The following is a 26,261-nucleotide window of genomic DNA, read 5'->3' on the forward strand; positions in this document are numbered from 1 at the left end:
ATGAACAGATACTAGACAAGTTCTCCTGCTAATAAATTTCCCTTCGAGGAAGATCCCCTCTGCACCCAGTTTGGTTTTGGGTGCAGGGAGAAAAGTGAGCGACTCACTGACATTTATGATCCCTGAAAGCCCAAACCCTTTTTCATTTTTTAAGAAGGGCATATAAGCTCCTGAGTCTAAGTCCTTCTTGGAGTTTTACTTCTTTTCTGTGAACTCTCCTACAAAAAAATATTAATAAAATTGTGTGCCTTTTCTCCTGTTAATCTATCTTTTAGTTTAATTCATGGGCCCCCATTAAGAGAGTAAAAATTTTTCTTCCTCAACAGTAAATTCATTTACTAAACTCATTAATGTATAAACTCATTAACTCAATTGTGAGTTATTAAAGCTGTGATGTATGCTGACTAAGAAATAGCGCTTTAGGGGGGGGTTCCTGGGTGACTCGGTTAAGTGTCCGCCTTCGGCTCAGGTCATGATCCTGGGGTCCTGGGGTCTGAGCCCTGTTCATCAGGCTCCCTGCTCAGCAGGGAATCTGTTTTTCTCTCTCCCTCGACCCTCCTCCCTCCTCCTGCTTTCACTGGCTCTCTCTTTAATGAATAAATAAAAAATCTTTAAAAAAATAGTGATTTAGATACAGCTGGTGATGACAAAAATATATTGAGTTACTAAAGGAAACTAATAATAACAACAGGTCATACTATGTGTCTGACATCGTATGAAATCATTTATAAATGTTTCATTTATTTCCAATAACTACTGGGTGTTATTCCCATTTTACAAAAAAATCAAGGCCCAGAGAAGGTACGTTATTTGCCCTAATTGCATGCTAACAGTCTAAACTGGTGAATCCTATGTTATTGTTAATTTTATGCTACTCTAGGACGTGGGGGGTGTATCCGTTTCTTTTGATGGAAATGCTGGATGGAATACTCAGAAGAACCAGTCAATATGGTAATTTTAAACTTCTACTCTAAAGAAAGTATGGTCAGTGCAGTAGACGAAAAAGTTTTCCTTAACCCTCTTAGGGTCCCTGGCCGAGCCTGAAAATTAAGTTGACAAAGACAGATTAACAGGACAAAAGCATACAAATTGTTTAAAAATGATTAAAGAAGACAATTTAGTTGGCACAAACGACTTTATTTACCACTTTAAGGAGTGGACAGTTTCCATTCAGAGAACTGCAAAATGGGGCAGAAGGCAGGAAGCTTTTGTAGGATAAACAATAAAGAACAAGGAAGTAGGGATTGAGCCCAGGTTTGGCTTGGTGTTTGGGGATTGGCTGGTTGGATATATTGAGTTTTTGACCTAGCGAAGCATTTACAGGGACATGAAATTGACCTAAATTTCAATTTGCTGGCTCAGCGTCCAGGCAGAAGTGACTGCACCTCAGATCTACAAATTTATTTCAACAACATTTATTTAATCTAATTTTGATGTGACCTGGGGGGAGCTTCATCAGAAAATAAGGCCCAAAGAAATAGACGAGTGCATTTTTGTGCCAGGTTTGATAAAGAATGAACCGTTGTAGAGGAATATCGTAAGTTAAGGAGTCTGAGGTAATTGTTATAAATTGGGAGACATTTAGCAAGGCCTGTTGGGACTCTTCTTGGCGTCCCTTTGTCTTCAGAGACGAGGATGTTCCTTTCCGTGCCGGGCACCTCACACAGGAGGGCTTTATGGACTGTTTTCGAGAAGGAAGAGGGAAGCAGGAGTTTAAAATGACTTTCCGGCTTCTGCTGTATTTCAGGGTAGTGTGTCCTGAGAACACCACCACAGGTGGTAGTGGTGAGGAATAAGAGGTATTTTTTATCTTTTAATTCCATCTATTTTTTTCAGTTGAGAGAAGGGCAACCATCTAGGAAATTAATTCAGTTAACTAATATTTACTGGACATCTTCTCTTTGGTAGGGATTATGAAATGTGCTTCTTTTACATTCATCTTTTAGCCTTCAATTTTGTCCCATTAAAGTTGAGGGGTTTGGATAACTTTGAAGTTCTTTTTTGCTTAAAAAATTTAAGAGTCTATAAATCCTTTTAATCTTTTTTTTTTTTTAAGATTTTATTTATTTATGTGACAGAGAGACAGCCAGCGAGAGAGGGAACACAGCAGGCGAGTGAGAGAGGAAGAAGCAGGCTCCCAGCGGAGGAGCCCGATGTGGGACTCGATCCTGGAACACCGGGATCACCCCCTGAGCCGAAGGCAGACGCTTTAACCACTGCGCTATCCAGGCGCCCCAATCCTTTTAATCTTCATCTCATTTCCTCTCAACTAGACTTTAAAGTGGGATATAGCATTGTGGTGGGATGGGGGTGTGATGTGTATGGTGGTTCACATCTGCAATTGGTGGTGGTTAGAGTAAAGGTTCTGATTTCTTATTTTCCCTACTTCATCCAGTCCACCTTCACATAGAAGCAGTGATCATACTTGCTTACTTACTTGGTTACCTGTAAACAGATAGATTCCAAAGACACTGACACCTCTAGGGTTAAGGGCCCATTGCACAATTCCTTGTGCAATGCTGGGCTCGGAAGGTTTGAGGAAAGCTTATTCAATGTTTGGTTGATATGCAAAATTATATCGGCCAACCTACTATTCTATTTGCTTTAGTTGTTGTCAAACAGTTGAGTTCCTTTCAAATCCTGATCTTTCCTTACTCGGCTGAGTTTGCAGGGGGAGGGCTTCTACTTCCACACAAACAGATAGAATGCATTTCCTTTTCACCTGTTTAGGCTAATGACTTTCAGTGTTATGCAGAGTACAGAAATTATTTAGCCTTCCATTCAGGAGAACTATTTCGTTTGAAAAAGAAAAGAGTAATTCCAGCAGAATCATTAAATGAAAATGAGAAAGCTTAGCAAAATTCAAAAAAAAAGAGAAAAGTCAGTCAAGGATTTTCCAGGGATTACAAATTGTTTTGCTCTGTTTAGGTAGAGGGAGACACATTCTTCAGTACCTGTTCCCAAGCTGATTTAGTCCCCGAGAATGATTTTCCTATGTATGGAGGTTTTCCTAATACTTCACTTTATTATTGATCCATTTCTTTTTTACCCTGAAATTGTCTTTGGAAAACTGCTTAGACCCATGACTCTGAAAGACTGGTCTGTCTTAGAGGGAAATGAAGTTGAAAAGAATTACTGTGAAATATGGGGTATAAGCCTTTAGGTCAGAAAATTAAACTACTGGTTCATAATCAATAACACATGGTCTGTGAGAATTCCCCGGCTAGATTTAGATCATTCAACAAAATTATACATCGTCACTATCTTTTCCCCTAACATCTTCTAAATGTGTAACTTTTAGTGGATGTAGGGGCCGGTGACCAGGGAATACAAAAAATCTTCGGAGGTGGCATACATCTCTATAAGGTAGGAATGCTTTACTTCTAATGGGGCTGGAACGGCCGTGTTCTGCCAGGTATGCAACTCGCACGGGCTTTTGGAAAAACACTCTGGCACCTGGGTTCGTTATCCTTGGGATCTATTACAGGCCTTCTCTAGACACTCAACGGCAACAATTCTCCCATGGAACCCATGGAAGCACATGACTAATGTGAATGCTGGATCATCTGAAAATCATCTATGGATACAACTTTTTCATGCTCACTATATCCAGCGTAAGCCTCTGCAAGAAAGCTTTAAACTTCTTTGACGTGCCAAAACCTAAGTTTGAATTAAATGACTAATGCTTTACCTAGTTTTTACCACTAGTTCTCCGCCAGAATCTTTTCAATTCATCGTCTGCCAAACCCTGTCAACCATTCTGCAACATACCCTTTCACCTCCCCACACCTCGTGCCTTTGCTTTCCCAGTCCTTTGGCTGCCCTCCGGTGTCTTCCCTCACATACTCGTCTGGCTGGTTCCTAGAAGCCTGGCAGGGATTTCTCTTTGACATAAATCTGACTACCACGAACTAAGAGCCGGGAGTCCAAACACACCTCTCAGTGCAAATCTAAATGGATCTAATTTATAAACAAAGAGAACACTTCTATTTTTTCCTCTAAAAACAAATTATGCATTGGCTTTTATTTTTTTATTTTATTTTTTTAAAGATTTTATTTATTTATGTGACAGAAAGACAGCCAGCGAGAGGGAACACAGCAGGGGAGTGGGAGAGGAAGAAGCAGGCTCCCAGCGGAGGAGCCTGATGTGGGACTCGATCCCCGAACGCCGGGATCACGCCCTAAGCCGAAGGCAGACGCCTAACGACTGCGCTACCCAGGCGCCCCTGCATTGGTTTTTAAAGGAGAGAATTAAGAGTGGGCGGACAGAGAAGATAACTGAGGAGAACAGAGGTTAGGAAAAAACAGGAGGTAAAAGTGGTTACTGGATTAAGAGGACCACCAGAAAAAGCACCAGTTACTAATCCACGAGGACTCCCCAGCCTTCTGTAAAGGTAAAGGAGGGCTGTTATCTTTGTTCTGTGCACCGAAGTAATCCAAGCTTCCAGAACAGGAGGCGACACATAGTAGGTGCTCTACTAATACTTCCTGAATGTTCACAAGACCGAGAGAATGAAAAACTGACAAACTGCCATCATAAATAAAATGACAAAGGCTACTGCCTCATCCCATGTTTAGCATATCCCCAAATACAGCCCCATTGTTCTGCTCTCTTTCTGCCTCTTCCCTTATTTTGGTCGCTCTCTCTCACATACACATTTAAATCTAAGAACACACACGCACACAAAATCCCTGAAACTACAGGCTTAGAAGTGTTATTCAGAGCAAGTCTTATTGGGTGGCTGCTTTTAAATGAATGTCAACTCCTAATGGGTTCAGTTTCTGAGCAGCCTTCTTTCCCGCCTTCTCGGAGTTGAGGTGAGGGATTAAACAATCGACATTCTCTCTCCGGTTCCTCAGTCTTTTTCTTTCCCGTTCTCTCCTTTCCTCGGCTTTATCCCCTTTCCCAGTCTGTCGTTTCTCTAGGGTTGTTGCTTCGCTTTCTCCCTCTTTGCTCGATCGTCCCTTTGATCCTTTCTTTCTCTCCCTTATTCCCAGAAGCTCCAGAAAATACCTCCTTTTTTCCCCCCTTTTCACGTCACTTCCCTCCCTTCTCCCATCTCCTTCTCCTTGTCGGTGAGAGCGAGTTCCCCACTAGAGGCCAGCACTTTCTCAGTTTCGTCCCTCCCACCGGCGAGCAGAACTCGGAGAGAAAGAAGGGAAAAAAAGAGGAGAAAGAGAGAGCGAGAGAGGGGGAAAAAAAACCCCGGGGCCTAGAGCGCACAGGCCCGGGAGCGGCGTCGTCATGGCAACGGGCGCCGGCAGGAAACGAGGGACGCGCGGGAGGGAGGAGGGGGAGGAGGGCGCCGAGGGGAGGGGAGGGACGGGGGAGGGGTCCGGCTGCCCCGGAAGCACCTCCCCGCCAGCCCCCTCCTCCAGCCTGGCCCGCAGCCCCCGGCCTGCAGCCCCCACCCTCTCGGCCCGGCAGGAAGTGACAGGCCCGGAGCGAGCCCCGGAGGCCTGGCAGAGCCGCGGCCGGGCCCGCACCCGGAGCGGCGGGAGGGGCGGGGAGCCGCGGCCGCGCCGGGCACCTCCCACCCCGCCCTCGGCGCCCCCGCCCCTCCAGGAAGGGGAGGAGGCGAGGGGAGCCCGCCGCGGAGGCCGAGCGAGCCCCCCGCCCAGCCCGGCGACTGGGGACCCCGGCACATGAGGTGGACGCCCCCCGGGAGCACTTGGGTGCAGAGCCGGGCGCGAAGGTAACTGGGCGGCCGCGGGCTGGGGAGGGGCAGGACCTCTGGGGGCTTGGCTGCGCGGGGATGTTTCTTCAACCAGCTCCGTCTGTGTAACGCCCCAGGTACCTCCCCCGGTTTCTTTCCCTGCCTACCTCTAGCGCTTCGCTCTGCGGTCCTTCGGCTCTGTCTGTCCAAGGCTTCTTGCTATTCATTTCGCTGCGCTGGATGCCGTCTGTCCGTCACCCTACTTGCTTCTGACTGCTCATTTTCTCATTCATTTTTCCTTCTCTGACTTCGGTCCTCCCATCCAAGCATGCTGTCTGGTAATCTCCCTGCTTTTTATGGTCCGCTTGATCCCTCGGTCTCCAATTCCTTGACTTCTGTCTCTCTCCCGCTTGTGTCCCTGCTATCAGTAAGCACATTGCTCTGCTCACTTGGGTCAGTTGACTCCTGGATCCACTCTATCTGCCCCCTTCCCCCGGTGTCTTTGATTCCTCTTTGGAACCTCATTTTCATCAAGGTTCTGTATACAACAAGGACCCCTGGGCGCTTACAATCCCTGTTCTCCGGATCACTTCCATTTCTTTGGCACAGTCTTCTCCCCCCTCCCCCCTTCTCCTGCCGCCGTTCTGTGTCCCATACTTTCTACAAGACAGAGTTCTAGGTTTAGGGAAATTTATTTCCTCCCAACTCTTGGCTCAATGGACCCAGTCCCAGGTCCACTTCACTGTCTTTTTCTAGCTCCCTCCCAGAGGTCTGTGCTCCTTACCCAACCCAACCCCTACACACTCAAATACTACCTTTAAGGGTGACCGTAGTTTAGCTATTGTGGGCACCTCTGTGGATCAGCTTCTCGCACTTTCTCTTCTGGCATAATTCTGAAAATTTAAATGCACTGTGCCTCCCAAACTTTTTGTTGTTTTCATTTTCTGTATTTAATTTTGCAGTCCCAACATTGATCACAGATGAATAGATTTCTGTGCCTGGGATCCAGGAATCCTGGTTTTGATGTCAGTTTCTCCTGATTTTATTACTTAAGCCAGTACTTTTCCATCTCTATTTTCGTTCCACAATCTGAAAAAATAAATATGACTAAGACTTCCATTTTGGGGGAGATGAGGGGTCCTACAGTTTATTAGCACTTTCACCTATGAATGTAGGAGTTAATGTCTCCTCTAGCTAGTAAAGGGGTCTCGTGTCTCTGAGTCCAGTGAACTAAGTCCATTGATCTGTACAACTATGCCATGCTGCCTCTAATCCTTACCCACTTTTTTTCTTCACATGCTGATAATGAGGATTCATGGGTCTGTATCTGTTTAGTGCTTTGATATTGTGGGAGAAGATAACTAGGGTTGAAGCTGCTATGATTTCTTCTCTGCGCTTCTTGGGTTATATCCATGTTTGCAGTGACTTTTGCTATACCTAAGGAAAACTGAAGCGCTGGGTTGAATACTTGAGTGATAATGATGTGATTGGATGATACTGGGAACAGAATAAGAAATCTCCCCAACTCTGTTTCCAAGGCCAAGCGGTTTGATTTTATTTACTTTGTTTTGGATGTAATCATTATGCTAAATCCATTTTAATAAAACTGTTGACAGGCCTTAGCAGAAATTCTGGTTTGATGTTTACATTCCTAAACCAAATAGTGCTTTGCTGACCTAATATTCCTAGTGGCCCTGTGCCTCCAAAGTAGAGAATATGGTGTCTAGGCCTAACAAAAGAGGAGAAAAAAAAAAAGAATGAACAAAAGCCCTTATTGTCATTTAGTGCTGTTTGGAGGCATATTTCTTCTTGCTTCTCTTCTCCTGTCTCTGCTTGGTTCTTAGCAATGTCTTCATGTCTTTTTGCAAATTTTAGCGTAGACCCCAGAGGGTAAATTCTGATTACTAAAGGGAACTAAAAAGTTGAGTTTTACTTTCTTGAAGATTTTCATTGCTGTGTATTTAATATGTTCAGTACCTGGTAGTCATTTGTTAAAATAATATATTACATTCAGTTGTGAAGGCTTTTCTGCAAATGGGGGAACCGAGGTGGCAGCAGGGAAGGTGATGTGTCCAAGGTGTTTTTATTAGTAGCCTGAGCTGGAACCAGGCAGCTGTTTGGGCTGTAGACTAGCTCTTCTACCTCCTAGTTTTTCTTTTGTTTTAAAGTTTTATTTAAGTCATCTCTACACCCAGTGTGGAGCTCGAACTCATGACCCTGATATCAAGAGCCACACGCTCTTCCCACTGAGCCAGCCAGGCATCCCTCTACCTCTAGTTTTATGACTTTCCATGATGCATTTAACATATCTGTATCTTGAGCCCCTCATCCATAAATGAGGACAGTGAACACTCAAACCGAATGACACTGCCTTCATCACAGGTGGTTTTTTTTTTTTTTTTTGGTTTGAGGAAGCAGGCTGTGTTAACGTAAAGACTTGATACTTACCGGGAACTTCTTTAACCTCAGAAAACCGTATTTCTACAATTATATGATGGGGATAATCATATTTACCTTAAAGCATGTGAGAGGTAATGGAGATGAAGAGCCTAGGCCGTGAGAGGAGGCACCTGGTGGCTTCTCACTCCGCGGTGACCATGGCTAAGGTGATGGCGGTAATGATATTGCAGGTGCAGATAAAAATGAGAAGACAGTGACTTTTAAGTGGGACTATTTTAAACTGTTAAAAAATGTTACGGGGAATGTAAGGCAACCTTCGTTATTATGAGTCTTAAATTCTAGCCATTTGATATTTAATAGACAGTCATGAGGGAACACGTAGAGGTTTCTTTTGAGACACTGCATAGCTTTAAAAGATGGTACGGGAAGCATATGGTTGTAAGTGTGAATTACAGATTTGGTGGTTAAAGAAGCCCAAGGAATCATGGCTACTGGAAAGAAGAGGAAGAGTCTTAGATAACTCGAATAATACGAAATCATAGTTTGAGATCAGGTGTGAATTTTAATCCTTCGCTACTTCCATCTAGGTCTTGAGGCAGAGCACTGGCTTTGGGGACCCTGCACCACTATCATGGAGACCGAGAGTGAGCAGAACTCCAACTCCACTAATGGGAGCTCCAGCTCTGGGGGCAGCTCTCGGCCCCAGATAGCTCAGATGTCACTCTATGAACGCCAAGCGGTGCAGGTGAGGCTCGACTCTGAGGGGCTGTGATCTGTGAGTATTGGCTTCCAGTGGGCACGGGTGCTGGGAGGTAACTGCTCTTAGTTCCTTTCCACCAGACTGGGGGCGTTGGATTAGGTGATGACTAACGTCCCTTCCAGCCCTGAGAATCTTAGGAGTTTACAGTAGTTCAAGCAAGCAAACAGAGAATGAGATTCCGTCTTCAAATCGCATTTTTTTTTTTTTTATACCATTCAGTTCATGTAGCTAGATTCTAACTAACCATTTCTCTTCATGGATTGTCAGGTTTTTAATCTTTGGTCTCTCTTGTAAATCACCCTGAGTAATGGACGTATGAAACTCTTCGGAGTTTTATTTTTAGACAAATAGTAGATTCCACGCTTTAAACAATTTTGGGAATGGGGCATTTAACTCAAAATATCTTGGTTGCTGGAATAGCTATGCACGTCATAAGAATAGTTGTAATTATTAAAGAATAAGAATATAGTAATATCCTAAATGTGACACTAAGACTGCAGTACCAGTGTCATCTTTATAAACATTTACTGTAAATATTTGAAAATGCCAGTTATTGGAAAATTTTACCTGATAAAATCTTTCACAAGCCACTCTTTACTCTATTTTTCATCATTTTTTTTTTAAAGATTGTTTTTTATTTATTTGACAGAGGCACAGTGAGAGAGGGAACACAAGCAGGGGGAGTGGGAGAGGGAGAAGCAGGCTTCCCGTTGAGCAGGGAGCCCGATGCGGGGCTCGATCCCAGGAGCCCGGAATCACGCCCTGAGCCGAAGGCAGATGCTTAATGACTGAGCCACCCAGGAGCCCCATATTTTTCATCATTTTCAACCAGTTGGGGCTCTGTCACCTTTGTGTCCCTAGAACATGGTCTTTTGTGTCCCTAGAATATGGTCTTTTATTTTTCTTTCATTCATTCATTCATTCATTCATTCATGTATTTATTTATTTTTAAGTAGGCTCCATGCTGGAGTGCAATGTCGGGTTTGAACTCAGTGACCCTGAGATCATAGACCTGAGCGGAGATCAAGAGTTGAATGCTTAACTGACTGAGCCACCCAGGCGCCCCATTTTTATTTATTTTTTTTAAGTAAGCTCTATGCCCAATCTGGGCCTTGAACTCACAACCCTGAGACCAAGAGTTGCATGTTCTACCAACTGAGCCAGCCTGGTGCCCCTTCTTCTCTTTATATTATTCGATGTCCAATTTATTTTCAACTTGTCTAGTTCTAGTTCTTTTCCTTGCTATCATGTGTGTCCACATTTCATTTTGGGAATTAAGAGTTCATGTGAGTTAACATTGCTTTACTTTTCTTTATATACAAGCATAGAGCATAACAGAATTAGTTGTTTCTCCACTTTTTGAAGACTATGTGAATTTACCAGTTCTAATATAAAAATGGACAAATCAGATGTTGATTTGTAGTAGTCACTCCCCATCTTCCTTTGTTTCTTTCCTTTCCAATTGTCCCTTTCACCGGATCACAGTCATTTGCATAGAATAGGAATTAGGAGTGATTCATTCTAAGTGGGTTGATCCTCTCTTTTTCCTCTTAGGCTCTGCAGGCACTGCAGCGTCAGCCCAACGCAGCTCAGTATTTCCACCAGTTCATGCTCCAGCAGCAGCTCAGCAATGCCCAGCTGCATAGCCTGGCTGCGGTCCAGCAGGTGAGAGGTCAGCAGCCAGCTGGCCCAAGAGGGAGGGGATAGGCACTCCAGGTGGGTCGGGGCATACTGCCTCCTCCACTCCGCCACTCAGGCTAGAAACACAGTCTTGCCTACCTCCTGTCTTCCCGTGGGAGAACAAAGGGATCTTAGTTTTTGGGGTTGCAGTAGGAACTGGGAGGTAGAATGGCTGTGTTCTAGAACTGCAGTGTCCAATATGGCGGCCACTAGTCACATGTAGCTATTGAGCACTTAAAATGTAGCTAGTCCAAGTTGGGATGTATAGTTCAATTTTGGATTTCAAAGACTTAGTATAAAAAAATATAAACTATCTCCGTAGTTTGTTTTTATTGGTTATATGTTGAAATGAGATACATTGGCTTAAATAAAATACAGTTTATTTCTCCTATTTCTTTTCACTTTTTTATTTTTATTATTTTTTAAAGATTTTATTTATTCGAGATAGAGAAAGAGAGCAAGAGAGAGCGAGCACGAGCTGGGGGGAGGGCAGAGGGAGAGGAAGAAGCAGACTCCCAGCCAAGCAGGGAGCCCCAATGTGGGGCTCGATCCCAGGACCCTGGTTTCATGACCTGAACCTAAGGCAGACGCTTAACCGACTGAGGCACCCCTCTTTTCACTTTTTAAAAACTGTGCATACTAGAAAATTATTTATGTGGCTCAGATTATGTTTGTTTTGGACAGCCCTGGGCTAGACTTATGAGTGACTCATGATATGACCTGATCAAAGGTTCTTCTTCCACCTAAAAGAAAGTGGGAGGAGGAGGAGGACAGATTACCCTATTGCCCCAGGAGGGTTATGTGGGCGTTATTAGGTTGGCATATGTGGTAATGTGAGAGTTTTGGGGATAGCGAATATACTTTTCCTTGCTCCATAGTAGTCTCTGGGTTTTTATCTGAAATCTCTATTACATTTTGTGTCATAGTGATTAGAAGATTCAGTCTCCGTTGTCTCTGCTCTCTCGTTTCCTTTCGCCTCTAACAGGCCACGATTGCTGCCAGTCGGCAGGCCAGCTCCCCAAACACCAGCACTGCACAGCAGCAGACTACCACCACCCAGGCCTCAGTGAGTACTGCGTCTCCCCACTGAGAGGCTTCCTGCCCTGGGGCTTCGTCTCTGGGTGGAACGACTTTGTGTATTGAGCCACCAATGGTGCTTATTGCGCTTATGGTAAAAGGGAAACAACTGACCTGAATCTATATTCAGGAGTCTCAGTGACGAGGTCTAAGAAAGGAGGAAGAAAATCCTGGGGGAGAAGAGGAGATGACAAAGGAAAGGGACTAATCTGTGGGCCGCTTAACGGGAGTGAAGTCTGTTCTGTTTTGTTCCTTTTCCGTCTCAACTGGTAATGTTAGTGGTTAGGGACTAGTTTCTTTTCTTTGGTACTACCCTACAGTAGCCAGGATGGCAGTTACGGTCAGGAAGGTATTATTCATTTCCCCCTGACTCTGAAAATGGGATCATCTGTTCTTAAAAAAAAGAAGAACAAAAAGAAGAAAATGTATTCTGTTCTTGACTTTGTCCCTCTGCATTTGTCAGTGATGGGCATTTCTTTTTACGTCTCTTAAATCCTTTGTTCTGCTTACTTTCTGTACCGCACAGATCAATCTGGCCACCACGTCGGCCGCCCAGCTCATCAGCCGATCCCAGAGTGTGAGCTCTCCCAGTGCTACCACTTTGACCCAATCTGTGCTACTGGGGAACACCACCTCCCCGCCTCTCAACCAATCCCAGGCCCAGATGTATCTACGGGTAAGCCACAGACACAACCACCATTGTTCCAGGGGCATAACTGTTATGCCCCTGGCAAAGACTTGAGTGAAAGTTGTTTCATTTAACCACGGTTGCCCAGAGACGTTAAGATACGCTGATCTACTTCCTAGGCCTTACTTACCTCTAGAAGTGATGCTCAGTATTCACGGGGAGCCTGCAGGTTGCATTGAGATCCTGAATGAGAAGGTGTTCGCCTTAATATTTGACTGAAGTGGTGTCACATATAATCTAATCTTTAAACCCGTGGGTCGAGTACCCAAATTCTAAGTGTTATCTCTTAGCCTGTCTACTTACTATACGTAAATACTTGCTCTAAAATCCTCATTGTCTCAACTTCTTTGATGTTTGACTCTTTGATATCAGTCTGTAGTTTTATGTACATTCTAGGTTTCCTTCTGGAAGATTCATCGCATATGGAGAATAAGGGTCTCCTGGGTTGGTGTGGAGAGGGGCAGGGCTTAGCAGTTTCGTATCTTCTGTTTATTTTGTCTTGTGGTCCTTCCCTTCCGTTTCTTCTGTCTTTCCTCTTGTTCTCTTTCCTTTGCTCTTCCTCTTCCTCCTCTCCTTGCCAGCCACAGCTGGGAAACCTATTGCAGGTAAACCGGACCCTGGGCCGGAATGTGCCTCTAGCCTCCCAACTCATCCTGATGCCTAACGGGGCGGTGGCTGCGGTCCAGCAGGAGGTGCCATCTGCTCAGTCTCCGGGAGTACATACAGATGCAGATCAGGTCAGTGGCAACCACTTGACCTGCGGATGGGCGCTGGGGAGGATGAAGGGACCCACCACAGACCAGGGCCCACCCCGCTACCCCACTGCGACTTCTCAGGAGTCTTATTTTTTCTCCCCTTTTCTTAATCTCTATAGAACTCGAATCCCTTGTAACTTTTGGGTTATTTGAGTTAGGAAGGGAGGTGGAGTTGACTGAAAACAGCCCTGTGGATCTGGGAAGCCTTATTCTCAATCCAGGGCAGATTTCCTTGCATCCTTTTAGCCGTGCATGGCTCAGTTTTATTTAGGAGGTCTTAATTCTCTTTCTCTGCGGTACTCTTAAAGTAAGGGATGAGTGAGGGAATTCTGCAGTTAGGAGGTGTGAAGCCCACCTGGCTGTTGCTGGAAGGATGTTCGATTCCTTCTCTTTATGAGTTCCTGTGGCTGCCGACTCTCAGTAGTCTGTTTCTACTCGCTGTGTGCCCAGGAAAGTCTTTCTCACTGTTGCTTCCCATGCCTTACCCCCCAAATACGTACATATATTTCGAGCCTGAAGCTTTTGCTTCTTATGGATGGAATACAAATTGGGATCTCATAATAACTTTTTTCATTCTCTTAGTTTTATCAGTTAGCAAGTAAATATTGAGGTTGAGCTCTGTCTACTGATGTGCTCCAATATATACTAGAAACTTGGGAAGCTTAAAAAGAAAGACAAGTCAAGTCTTCAGAGATCTTAGAGAACAAAGAACTCCAAAGATCTTAGAGCCCCAAAAAGTACAAAGTAAATGGTACTAGCTTGGAGTGAAACATGAGTTTAGAGAAGAGTTGGCTGCATTCCTGCTCGGTGACTTTTGGGATACTTGAGCAGATTCTCGAAGGATCCGTAGGATTTGATTCAGAGTTAGAAGAAAACTGGAGAGAGAACAGTGTGTGTAAAGGCAGACTCATGTGACTGAGTTGGGGATGAGTGGATAAAGTGCAGACAACACACCTGATGGTAGAAAAAGTCATTGTCAAGGTGAAGTCGAAAAGCCAAGTGACTTCATACTAGCAGGGTCATGGCTGGCTGTTGAACAGCAGATTAATAGGATAAGGAAAATACTTTGGAAAGAATCATCCAGGAACATGTACCTGGAGAAGAAAGAGAAGTTAAGGAACCTAGTAAGAGATTTCTTGGGAGTCATTTAGTTACTAGGGTAAGACCTTTGTTTTAGACTGTGGTGTAATAGCAGTGGGATCAGAGGATGAGGTTGAGACTAGTTTCATATCCAGTTCTTTCATTTATCCATCTCTTTTTTTTTTATTTTTTTAAATTAAAAAAAAATTTTTTTAATTTTTTTATTACATTATGTTAGTTCATTTATCCATCTCTTTATTCATCAGATATTTGAGTGTCAATATGTGGAGGGACAGAATAGTGGTTGAAAATGTGAATCTGATGTTTGGGTCCGATTCCAAGTCCATGACTTACTGTGTGACCTAGGCAAATGGCCTAACATCTTTTTCCAGTTTCTTCCTATATAAAATAGCTATTGTTAAACACCTACCTCGGGGTGTGTTAAGGATTAAATGAGTTAGAGATTACACATCACTGAAGCACCAGACATTAAACAAAGAATCACCCGAATGGTTTAGTAATTGCTGCATTAGAAAGTCTAGAGTGCTCTGAAAACACAGAAGGAGACCTAATTCAGCCTTGGGGCCGGGGTGAAAGTCAAGAAGACCGCCCCGAAGAGTGCCATAAGAGAGTGGCAAAGGCAGGGAAACCTTAGGTCCAAATACCTCCAAAGAGGAGGGAAGGAGCGCTGCATATTTGAGGAACTGAAAGAAGACCTGCGTGCCTGGAGTTCGGCAGTGGGGATGGAGATGGTCTGGGGAGGTAGGAGAAACTTCACCCTGCAGGGCACTGGGGGCAGTGTTTAGGATTTGGGGCTTTATGCGAAGGGTGATGGGATACTACGGGAGGATTTTAAACTTGGAAGTGACATGGAGAGGTTCCAGGCTTGTTCATTTGTTTGTTTAAAGCCTATGTGGGCTCCTCTGTGGAGAATAAATGGAGGTGGTGTGAGTTTGAATCTAGGGAGTGTGAATCTGGGGAGAACAACAGTTTTTAGGGGAAAGATGGTGTTTGGGTTAGGCAGTAACAACGGAGATGGCCAGAAATGAATAGATTTGAGAAAAACTTAGAAGATCTTTGAAAAAGGAAAACCGATTCCGTTGAGGGAGGTGCCAGAGATGAGGTGTGACAGCAGTGAGGTAGCTGCTTAGTGCTACTTAGGAGATGAAGAATGTTGGAGAAGCGGATTTAGGGTGAAGTTAACTTTTGGATGCCGCGGTCTAGACGTGCTTGTTCGTCACTGGGTCCCGAGGTCGGCAGTTTTGTATATCTGGCGCTTGAGCTGAGAGGGGAGGTCTGAGTTGGAGATACACATTCAAGAGTAGTAGACACCTAGATGATAATCGAAGTCAGGAGAGCATTTGGCATTGCTTAGGGAAAGGTACGGATTGACAAGAGAAAAGCCTTTAATTAAGGTGGAGCCCTGAGGGTTAGGACTGTTCACATTCACTGCATCTATGCTCACTACCCAGCCATTCCTCAGGTGATACTAGTTTGGCTTCAATCCCCCCCAAACTCCACTGAAATGGTTCTTCATCCATATTAGTACCTCTTTCTTGTCCTCTCCACTGAGTTTGACAGAGGACTCCCTGCCACTTCTAACATTCTGTTCCTTTGTGTTCATGACACCACACAATCCAGGTTTTCCTGTTTCTCTGTCACTCTTTCCTTACTCCCCTCTGCCAGTTCATCAGCCTCTACTCGACCTTGAACTGTTCTCTTTTCTAAGGAATGTGAACAGTTCTTACCAGTTTAGCAGTAATAGGAAAGGATGAAGCTGGGGTTGGAGGAGGGGGGTTCAGGTGTGATTGGAGGGCGCCTTTAGTGGAGAGGTTGAAGAGACAGGAAGGAACTGATAGTACAGGCTCCTTGAGAAGGAGGAGGGCTGGGGCCGTGCGTGTGGAGAAGGATTTGATAGGAGAGAGATAGAAGGGAGAGCAGGGAAAAGGAAGTGGTGGGGCTTTATGAGGGGAACGGATGGAGTCGGTGACGGAACTTCTGAAGTGTGCCATGTAATAGTTTTATTGTCTCTGCAGGGGGGTGAGGAAGAGGAGGAAGAGCAAGTGGTTCTGAGGTAGATCGGGAGACTAGGAAAGTTCTAAGTAGTCACTATAGAAAGCTGATTAGAAACAAACTATATAATTGCCGGCTCACATTAAGCCCTCAGCAGCCCGTCCTAATTCTTGTAAATCTCTCTCGAAAGCTCTCCCTTCTTTACTGACTGCTTGCCTGAACTCAGGTTCTTTGTATTGTTTGCCTGCATTACTGTACTAGTTTTCTAATTGGTCTCTTGACGTCAGCCTCGTCTACCTCTAAGCATCTTCCATATTACTATCAGGATAAGTTTTTTAAATAAGAAAATACATGTTATTCCTAACGTTGTTTTATATATATAATATGTATGTATGTATTTGTATTTAAGTTTATAAGGTCTTTGTGCTGTATGTGATTTGGGGAGAATACTCTCTTAATAGCTTATCGTAAGATCCATCCATATTGTTGCATGTCACTGTATTTTATTAATTTTGATTTCTATGTAGTATTGAACCGTGTGAATATACTGCAGTTCATTCATCTTCTCTTCTGATAATGGCCATTTGGGTTGCTTCCAAGCTTTCGTTAACTATGAATAGTGCTGCCGTGAACTGTCCTACACACGCCTCCCATGGTCTACAGCAAGAGTTTCTCTTGTAGAATTCCTGGATTAGAGGGCGTGTGAATGTTCAACTTTAGGATAGGACGCCAAACCATTTTCCAAAGCGGTCGTAGTGATTTACGCTTCTATCAGCAATGTTTAAAAGAATGTTTCAGCTATAGAGTTGATGATGTTTATTCTGATTAATATCGTTCAGTGGCTTCCTGTTATCAGTGAAGTGCTCATCAGTCCCCTGTTCGTCTTCTGGAGTACTTACTATGTCAGGCACTGTGCTAGGTGCTGGAAATATAACAGTGGGGAAGACGGATAAACGTTCCGTTCCCGAACGGAAGTTCAGACTCTCCTCATTTGAACACACCAAGCCCTTCCTGACCTGGCGCCTTTCTACCTCCCTGGCCTCAGCCTGTCTTCCTAGCTTCATTTCTTGCCGCTCCCTCTAACTCACCCCGAACATAATGAAATATTTATAATTTCCAAAAGTGCTGTGCTCTTGGCTCGATCGTCTTCCAAGTGTTGTTACCTAGGTCTTCAGACTTCGCTTTCGCTCTCACCCGTGGGGTCTCAGGTGAAACAAAAGACTGCTTCAGGAAGTCTGCCCTAATCTCCCCGGTCTGAGTCTGGCTTCCTCCTCTGTGCTCCCTTGGCACTTTGTGCATCTCTCTGCATAGTATGTCAGGGTGAGCGGTGATTTTCTTGTCTGTCTTTTCTGGCAGAAAGTACTCAGTAAGAGCAGGGACAGTGTCTTTTGTCCCTGCATTTCCAGTATCCAGCATAGTACCTGAAGCATAGTAGGTTATTTGGTCGATGTTGAATGAATGAACAGAGAAGAAAGGGAAAATTTGAGACATTTCAAAGGAATAAATGAGCAAGTTGCTGATAGATCTGACAGTGAAAGAAGGAGACTGAAAATCAAATAGGATTCAAGAGTCCCTCCCTGGGTGACTGGAAGGACTTTAATGTATGTAGTTGTAAAGGTGGGGGGACAAAGTTTGAGGGAGGGCTGGGGAATGTTGTGGTTGTCTTCACTGCTTCTGAATCAGTCACAGAAGTCTTTGACCTTCATGCCTCCTGTTCCCCTTTTCTCAATATATCTTTTTCTTATCTTTCAGGTGCAGAATTTGGCAGTGAGGAACCAACAGGCCTCAGCCCAAGGACCCCAAATGCAGGGCTCTACTCAGAAGGCCATTCCTCCTGGAGCCTCCCCTGTCTCTAGCCTCTCCCAGGCCTCTAGCCAGGCCCTCGCTGTGGCTCAGGCTTCCTCTGGGGCCTCGGGCCAGTCTCTCAACCTCAGTCAAGCTGGTGCGGGCAGTGGGAGTAGCATCCCAGGGTCCATGGGGCCAGGCGGAGGTGGCCAGGCACCTGGGGGCTTGGGTCAGTTGCCTTCCTCAGGAATGGGTGGGGGTGGGAGCTGTCCTAGGAAGGGCACAGGAGTGGTGCAGCCCTTGCCTGCAGCCCAAACAGTGACTGTGAGTCAGGGAAGCCAGACAGAAGCAGAAAGTGCAGCGGCCAAGAAGGCAGAAGCAGACGGGGCTGGTCAGCAGAACGTGGGCATGAACCTGACACGGACAGCTACGCCTGCTCCCAGCCAGACCCTTATTAGCTCAGGTAAGCCGTCACCTCTCACAATAACGTCATTGTTCTCTCAGAACTTGTTTGCAGTCTTCAGAGTACCTTTCTTTGCCATTTTGCCTGCTTCTCTTGGTCCCAGAGTAGGGGAAGGAAAGAAAATCCCATCGGTCTTGATCATATTAGTCCAGGGAGAGAAGAGGACAGGTAACAGAGGTAGGCAGCAATCAGTTTACAGATTGCTTTGTCCGCTTCTTCCCAGGCCCTGAGTTTGTTAATTTTCCCATCCCACCCCTTCGTTCACCCAGTTCTTACTGAATCGCCTACTGTGTTGTAGGAGGTGTTAGGGATGCATCTTTGACAAACGGATTCCTTGTCCTCATGGAGCTTACGATTTAGCGTAAGGGATGACTTCTGTCTTCGCTCTGTTCGGTGATGATGAGTTGGACCAGGGTAGAGCGGGGACGGTGTAAGTGCCTTAGAGCACTTAGGACTCGCAGATGGAGCCACGGTCTAGTCTAGTCAACTTGTGATCATCGGTATCAACGATAAGGATAAAAAAGAGTAATAATAACCCCAAATGGTTTGTAGTTGCTTTTAGACTGCGGTTCCGTATACTTAGATGTGTGCACCTTGCTTGGTAATGTTTTACCTGCCTTTCCTCTAGCACTTTAGTTGTTGCTATATTTGGATGATTTACTTACAAAAAGTGAAGAGTTAATCATCGTCTTTACATACTGTAGCACTCTATTTCCTAAGTGCTTTCATCTCACATACGCTCTCTGGACAATCTGGGAGAGTAGGGAGTGGGGGAGATTGTCGGCTCCACCTGCAGTGGAGGAAACTGGCTTAAGGCCGGGCCTACAGCAGCTGACTCTTAAGACTTCTCGTAGGTGGTGACCTAAACCGATGAGTCTGAAAAACCGCGGCATTCACGGGAAGATGTTGGAATCTTTACCTCTGTGAACATTTATTCTCTCAGTGACCATTAAGTCGTTCTCATGTGCTGGGCACTGGGCTGGGTTTTAGGGATGTAAAAATGAATAAAGCAGGGACTCAGCCCTTGAAGAACTCAGTCTAACCATACGGGAGATGGGCCAGCCATTCTCCTTTGCTGGGTCAAACTGAGAGGATTTTGTATAGCAAAGTAAATGAAAGTGAGATGGCTGCACGAAATTACTGAGGCCCGTGAAATGATTGGGCAAGGGACTTCTTCCCTTGAGGTCCTTAATTATGGAGAGAGATAGTTGCTAATGTCTGACTCAGAGGAAAGTATGAATGAAATGAGCTCTCGGGTCCTTCCAGGTTAGATTTCCATTCACTGTGTGATACCAAAGCTACGTACACCGTGGAAAGGTGATTTCACTTTTATTTGTAACGATGATGATTTTCCGCCCTCCTTTGTTCCGTCCTGGGCTTACTGCCGTAGCCACCTACACGCAGATCCAGCCCCATTCCCTGATTCAGCAACAGCAGCAGATCCACCTCCAGCAGAAACAGGTGGTAATCCAGCAGCAGATTGCCATCCACCACCAGCAGCAGTTCCAGCACCGGCAGTCCCAGCTCCTCCACACAGCCACACACCTCCAGCTGGCCCAGCAGCAGCAGCAACAGCAGCAGCAGCAGCCGCCGCCCCCGCCGCCCCCGCCGCCAGCCACCACCCTCACTGCCCCTCAGCCACCGCAGGTCCCACCCACTCAGCAGGTCCCACCTTCCCAGTCCCAGCAGCAAGCCCAGACCCTGGTCGTTCAACCCATGCTTCAGTCTTCACCCTTGTCCCTCCCACCCGACCCAACCCCCAAGCCACCCATCCCCATCCAGTCCAAACCACCTGTGGCACCTATCAAGCCTCCTCAGTTAGGAGCTGCTAAGATGTCAGCTACCCAGCAACCACCACCCCACATCCCTGTGCAAGTTGTGGGCACCCGACAGCCGGGGACGGCACAGGCGCAGGCTTTGGGGTTGGCACAGCTGGCGGCTGCCGTACCTACTTCCCGGGGGATGCCCAGTACAGTGCAGCCCGGTCAGGCCCACTTGGCCTCCTCACCACCTTCATCCCAGGCTCCTGGGGCGCTGCAAGAGTGCCCTCCCACGTTGGCCTCGGGGATGAGCCTGGCTCCCGTGCAGGGGACGGCCCATGTGGTAAAGGGTGGGGCTACGACTTCCTCACCTGTCGTGGCCCAGGTACCTGCTGCCTTCTACATGCAGTCTGTGCACCTGCCGGTGAGTGACGGCTGATGGTTTTGAGGGCACGGTCACCCTTGAGTAGACCTGGGGCTCAGTGGACATGGAGTGTAACTTAGGAGGAGAGTAAAGAGTTGGGAAGGTTGAGATACTGATATTTATCATTTTACCTTCTTTACTTCCTTAGAAGCCCCATCTCCAAATACAGCCATACTGGGGTTAGGACTTAGGATTTGGGAGGGGAGGGGACCACAAATATTCAGTCCATAACAATTACATAATTAATGTGTGTGAGTGAGTGAGGGAGCATGTGTGAGCGTGTGAAAATGGTATCGCATCAGCTCCTCTGTTAATCATTGCATTGTTTTGTCTGTGACAACTATTTGTTACAAACTGTAAAACTGAAAAGATACTAGTATGTGCTGCTTTTGTAAGAGAAACTTTGATGAAAGGTAGATACTGGTATTTATTTGTTCCTTCTGTAGGAGAGAGACATTAATGTATATAAAAATCTGTACTTCATACTCCTAAATTTGCTACTGAAATCATTCTGGGCTTTTGGATTTGTGCTGAGTTAAATCAAGATAGCCTTAATCACGTTAAATCGGTCTTTAGAAAAACAGTGGTTCTCGGTTGGGCCATAATGAATCCAGGATCCTGAGGTGTAGGTCAGGACTAAATGTGACATTTTCTTTTGTCCTGATGTAGAAGATATGCTTCTTGGGAAAGACCGGGAATTTTAGTGTACCACGGGAAGTACACTAAATTGGGAAATCTGGAACTAAGAACATTTTCACTGATAGTATGGGAGTCATTGAGGTTCCTTATTATCCTTCACTCACAAATCTTGGTTTCTTTCCTGTTCTTCACTTTATAGAGCAAACCCCAGACACTGGCTGTGAAACGCAAGGCAGAGTCTGAGGAGGAGAGAGACGATGTCGCGACATTGGGTTCAATGCTTCCAGCCACGGCATCTCCAGTAGCTGACAGCCCAAAGGCCATGGAGGAGAAGAGCAGTCTTGGAGGTGAGTAACCGACTTCCGCAGTGCTGTTGGAGTGCAGAGATTAGAGACCTGTTCTGAGTGAGCTCAAAGCTAAATATGGCTCCGTAGAAGACGGGCCTGAACTTGGTGGACTAATGCGTAGACCCAAACACAGGGACGCCAGGGTGAATGGTCAAAGGTGAACATGTACCACTGTGGAGGACCGGACTGGCTTGGCTAATCGATGGATCAGTTGCGGCACCCCTATCTGTTCCTTAATCTGTTCCAGAGAAAGCGGAACCAGTGACTGGTGTGAATGCTAACCCTCCAAGCAGTGAACTAGTAGCCTTGGCTCCTGCCCCATCCGCACCCCCTCCTACACTAGCCATGGTGTCCAGACAGATGGGCGACTCAAAACCCCCACAGGCCATCGTGAAGCCCCAGATTCTCACCCACATCATTGAAGGCTTCGTTATCCAGGAAGGAGCAGAGCCTTTCCCGGTGAGGGCAGGGCCATAAGGTGGGACTTTCAAGTGGGGACTTGCCCTAATTTTATCTTTCCAAAGTCCACTAAAATCAAGTCTCAGAACTATTTAATTATTAGAGAATGGTTCAATTCTATTGTTTGTATGGTTAATTGTAAAGAAGGAAGGGAAGGGGGGAAGGAAAGAATTTGTGTAGACCAGCAAATGAAAATGTTGGGAAGAGGAGAAGGAAGAAGCTGTAATGTTTAGTTACACAAACTAGGCTGTATCATAATGAAGAAATTTGTGGTAGAGAAGTTAAGGGACTTTCTAGATACAGACGGGTTGCAGAACTAGGACTAGAACACAGGTATCTGCAACTCTGGAAGGAAAAAGGACAAGATAGGGAGCCAAGGTAGGAACCTGTTTTCCAGTGGCTCATCTGAAAAGAGCGTTAGGGCCTCTTGACTGCCACGTTGAAAAATGTTTCTCTAAACCAGACTTGGCCATTAACTCTGAGAACCAGGCAAAGACATGGCAGTGAGAAATACTGGGGAAAGTTCTAGAGAAGCAGAAAGGAATTTGGCTAACTTAACTGTAAACTTTTTCTGGCACAGGTGGGTTGTTCTCAGTTACTGAAAGAGTCTGAGAAGCCACTACAGACTGGCCTCCCGACAGGGCTGAATGAGAATCAGTCAGGGGGACCCTTGGGAGGGGACAGCCCATCTGCTGGTAAGTATTTATTTGGAGACCCGTCTGGGGAAGGAGGCTCAGGGAGCTGTGTTTGAGGACTCAGTGTAAAATGGTAATTATTTAAAGTGGGAGTTATACAAAGTCCATCCATACACAGGAACTGTATTAGATATCAGAATGTATAGAATCACACAAAAGGAGTTCCCTAGAGGATTGGGGTAATTTTATCAGGCTAATCTGAATCTTATTTACTGATTGACTGTAAGGAAGGATGTATCTTTTAAAAGATGATCTAAAATAGGATATTTCTTAATTTCCATTTCTCCTTATTCTAGGTTTTATAATCTATGTTAAGGGCTCTTGTTTACATTTGTCCCACTGCTTTTGTAAACTTTTGTTGGGAGAGGGATCCTGTATCTTTCTAGTTAGTTATTAGTTCCTCTCTCCTATTCTGAAATGTAGTCTTGTCTGCAGTCTGAGAGTATGAATTGAGATAAAGTTAGTCATCGAAAATGGAAACTAGTCTAGTTTGTCAGGAAGACCATGTTTTTGAGACGTGTCTTTATAGTTTTGGATTTTGAACTTTGTTTTAGAGATTCCGAATTAGGTTGTGTAGGTCTGTGGGGGCCAACCCTCAGTAATTAGTCAGCTGTGGGCCTAACGATGGCCCGAGCGGCAGCAGAACCAGGGAGAAGTCTCCAGGGATGCCTTGTTTTCCAGAGCTAGATAAGAAGGCGAATCTCCTGAAGTGTGAGTACTGCGGGAAGTATGCTCCTGCCGAGCAGTTTCGCGGCTCCAAGAGGTTCTGCTCAATGACGTGCGCTAAGAGGTACACCGGTTCCTCCATCTAACAGTGGGCCCCTTCCCTAGGATCGCTGCACAGCTCATGTTTCATGTCGTCTTCGCTTTCGTGTTCTTCCCCAAGTCGGTTCTTAAAATACCAGTTCCCACACAGCGCAGCTAGCCAGGTGGGCTTCTCTAGTGCCGCTGACGTCCCGTACACGCCCCGACTTGTAGGTATAACGTGAGCTGTAGTCACCAGTTCCGGCTGAAGAGGAAAAAGATGAAAGAGTTCCAAGAAGCCAACTATGCTCGCGTTCGTCGGCGTGGACCCCGCCGTAGCTCCTCTGACATCGCCCGTGCCAAGATCCAGGGCAAGCGCCACCGGGTGAGCTTCCGTTGCACAGCCAGCTGCTTTTAAAATGGTCCTTTTTCCTTCCTCTTTCCCTACCGGGCAGTTCCTTTGCCCAGGTAAAGAGTATGAGACCAGAACTGAGTTTTGTATTGATGGCATTACTCCAGATTCCAAGAGATCCTGACTCCTTGTCTCCTCACCTGATGGCTGGTTCCTGTATCCGTTAATCATTACATTAGACAAAAGCTAGATCGATTGTTGGAAGAAGGGGAGAATCAAGAAACTGGTAGTTTATACTTAAAAGTTACTTGAGAGTAGACTAGTGACTCCGGGCATTTGCAAACGAAGTAGTTTCTTCACTGTAATCCTAGTTTTTCCTCTATGCCCAATATTAACCCAGAAGGGGTGAGGGGCGAGGGAAAGAAACCTCCTGACACTTATTCATGACGTCACTGCTTTGTGACGTTCTCCATAGGGCCAAGAGGACTCTAGCCGGGGTTCAGATAATTCCAGTTATGATGAAGCACTCTCTCCAACATCTCCTGGGCCTTTATCTGTGAGAACTGGGCATGGAGAACGTGACCTGGGGAACCCCAATACAGCGCCACCAACACCGGAATTACATGGCATCAACCCCGTGTTCCTGTCCAGCAATCCCAGCCGCTGGAGTGTAGAAGAGGTGTATGAGTTTATCGCTTCTCTACAAGGTAGGAGGGCCTATCCAGTAGAACCCAGATCACATCCAGGTTTACTTTTCTTTAGGTTATCCCACATGGGCCTCTGACAGGGAACAGAACTGACTTAAGCAATAGGTACTTAAGTGTGGTATGACGAAGGCTCCATTCTTCCTATTGGCCACAGCCTGGTCCTTAATTCCCTTTTGTGCTGACGGTCCTCTACCGTGTCAGCAGTCTTGCAGTGTTTGATTTTCACTTTTGTATTTCTTACCAATAATTTTTAGATGTGTTTTTATATGTGATTTTGTGATAGCTGTCAAGGGGTTAGGAAAGTAGGGGCCATTGTTACCGCCCCCTTCCAGGCAGAACTATTTATAAGCTATTCTTGACGAAGGATGGTTTTCTCCAGGAAGAAAATCACCTTACCCTTTTTGCCATTTGTCTGAATTCTGGGCCCTTAAACAAAAATGTCAAAAAGGCTCTGAACTTGCTAGCGTAAAAGAAAACATACGATTTTGCTCCTTCCCTTTTCTCCCTCAAGCTATTTGAATGAAGTTAGTTCTGTGATTGAATGACTTTGTTGTTCTTCCTTTCTCTTGGCTTTTTTAAATAGCCAGTTTCTCTCTCTGGTTTCCTTTTACTTCCAAAGCTTGTCACCTCACACTATTGCGTTCCTGAGTTTAGGATGAGTACTTTGGGATTAAGCACTGCTGGCTTCCCCCTCCTGCCCTCTGGTGCCACCGCGTAGTTTCTCATATGTATTCCCACCACTTCCCTCTAGGCTGCCAAGAGATTGCAGAGGAGTTTCGTTCCCAGGAGATTGATGGACAGGCCCTCTTATTACTTAAAGAGGAACATCTTATGAGTGCCATGAACATCAAGCTGGGCCCTGCCCTGAAGATCTGCGCCAAGATAAACGTGCTCAAGGAGACCTAAGGTGGCCCTCTTGCACAAACGAGCCTAAGGCAGACACTCTCCACCGTCCAGGTTATAACCTGGTACCAGCAGACTTTACAGGGAAGAAAGAGCTGTTCCAATTACGTAAATCTTCTGTAGAGGGGATTACTGAGACAGGGAAGAAAAGTGCAAGAATTGGTTGCTGGTGCTACATTGCGGCAGCTGTGACATTTTCTCTGGTTCTACCTTATTTTTTTAAAATTACAGTTCTCACTTTTCTCACCTACCCTAATCCAATCTTCATAAAAGAGGCAGTCTAGAGAACTAGGACTGCTCAGCCTTATCCTGGAGTGGAGTATCTAGCCAGGGTCTCAGTTCTCCAAGAGGAATAGACAGTACGGTAAGGTAAGGAAGCGGGTGGGACGTAGGTGTGCCTCCACAATGGGAGAGGTAGGGTTTTTCTAGCTTGTGTGACACAAGTAGCGACATCTGGTACTCACTCTCTTCCTTGCGGATTGCCCAACTGTGGCTGTGGCCCAGAGTTTTCTTTGTTGTCACTCCCTTAGTATCGAACGTTTTCTCCTGCATCCATGGCAGGGCCACCTGCCGGTGCAGAGACTTGGTTGGCGTCATTCTGATGTGCGGCAGGGGCCAAAAGGTGTGTGGTACACACGTGGCTGTCATTCTTTCTGCACCCCCTGCTCCCTTCAGTTTCCCTGTTGTGTCTCCTACCCTGCCTTTCTTTTCAATTCCAACTCTGCTCTGTCCTATAGCTTTATTAAAACGGCAGTGTGTGGGGCTGAGGTCAGGAGTATAAGTTTACCTGCCTTAGGCGCTATTCCTTATACAACAAAAATATTAAATATTTTTTTCCTCCTCAGTAAAAGGATAAAAATTGGTCTCAGTTGT

The 26,261-nt window shown here is 45.6% G+C and overlaps 1 protein-coding gene across 6 annotated transcripts; it reads left to right on the forward strand.

Moving 5' to 3' along the window:
* Positions 1-3,870: 3,870 nt before the first annotated feature.
* Positions 3,871-26,252, forward strand: PHC1 (polyhomeotic homolog 1). Of its 6 annotated transcripts, none has more exons than XM_045781366.2 (15): positions 3,871-4,394; positions 8,645-8,802; positions 10,372-10,482; positions 11,483-11,563; positions 12,101-12,250; positions 12,844-12,999; positions 17,863-18,358; positions 19,749-20,542; positions 21,381-21,528; positions 21,776-21,987; positions 22,568-22,682; positions 23,364-23,472; positions 23,661-23,811; positions 24,254-24,485; positions 25,237-26,252. In XM_045781366.2, exons 2-15 carry the CDS (start codon positions 8,689-8,691, stop codon positions 25,389-25,391), a joined length of 3,024 nt encoding a protein of 1,007 aa, XP_045637322.1. In that variant the 5' UTR covers positions 3,871-4,394; positions 8,645-8,688; the 3' UTR covers positions 25,392-26,252. The 6 variants fall into 6 exon arrangements, with proteins under 6 accessions (XP_045637322.1, XP_045637319.1, XP_045637320.1 ...); XM_045781363.2 differs by lacking the exon at positions 3,871-4,394 and adding an exon at positions 5,341-5,696; XM_045781364.2 differs by lacking the exon at positions 3,871-4,394 and adding an exon at positions 5,806-6,682.
* Positions 26,253-26,261: the final 9 nt, after the last annotated feature.

The sequence above is a fragment of the Ursus americanus genome, chromosome 25 (genome assembly GCF_024610735.1).
Source record: "Ursus americanus isolate L20-20 chromosome 25, mUrsAme1.1.p, whole genome shotgun sequence".
NCBI lineage: Eukaryota > Metazoa > Chordata > Mammalia > Carnivora > Ursidae > Ursus > Ursus americanus.

What these genes read in the sequence shown, in the direction of transcription:
- PHC1 (XM_045781360.2), top strand. An exon ending in AGGCCCAGATGTATCTACGG is followed by an intron (nt 12,251 to 12,843) that starts GTAAGCCACAGA and finishes TCTCCTTGCCAG; the next exon opens with CCACAGCTGGGAAACCTATT. An exon ending in TCAATGACGTGCGCTAAGAG is followed by an intron (nt 23,473 to 23,660) that starts GTACACCGGTTC and finishes CCCGACTTGTAG; the next exon opens with GTATAACGTGAGCTGTAGTC.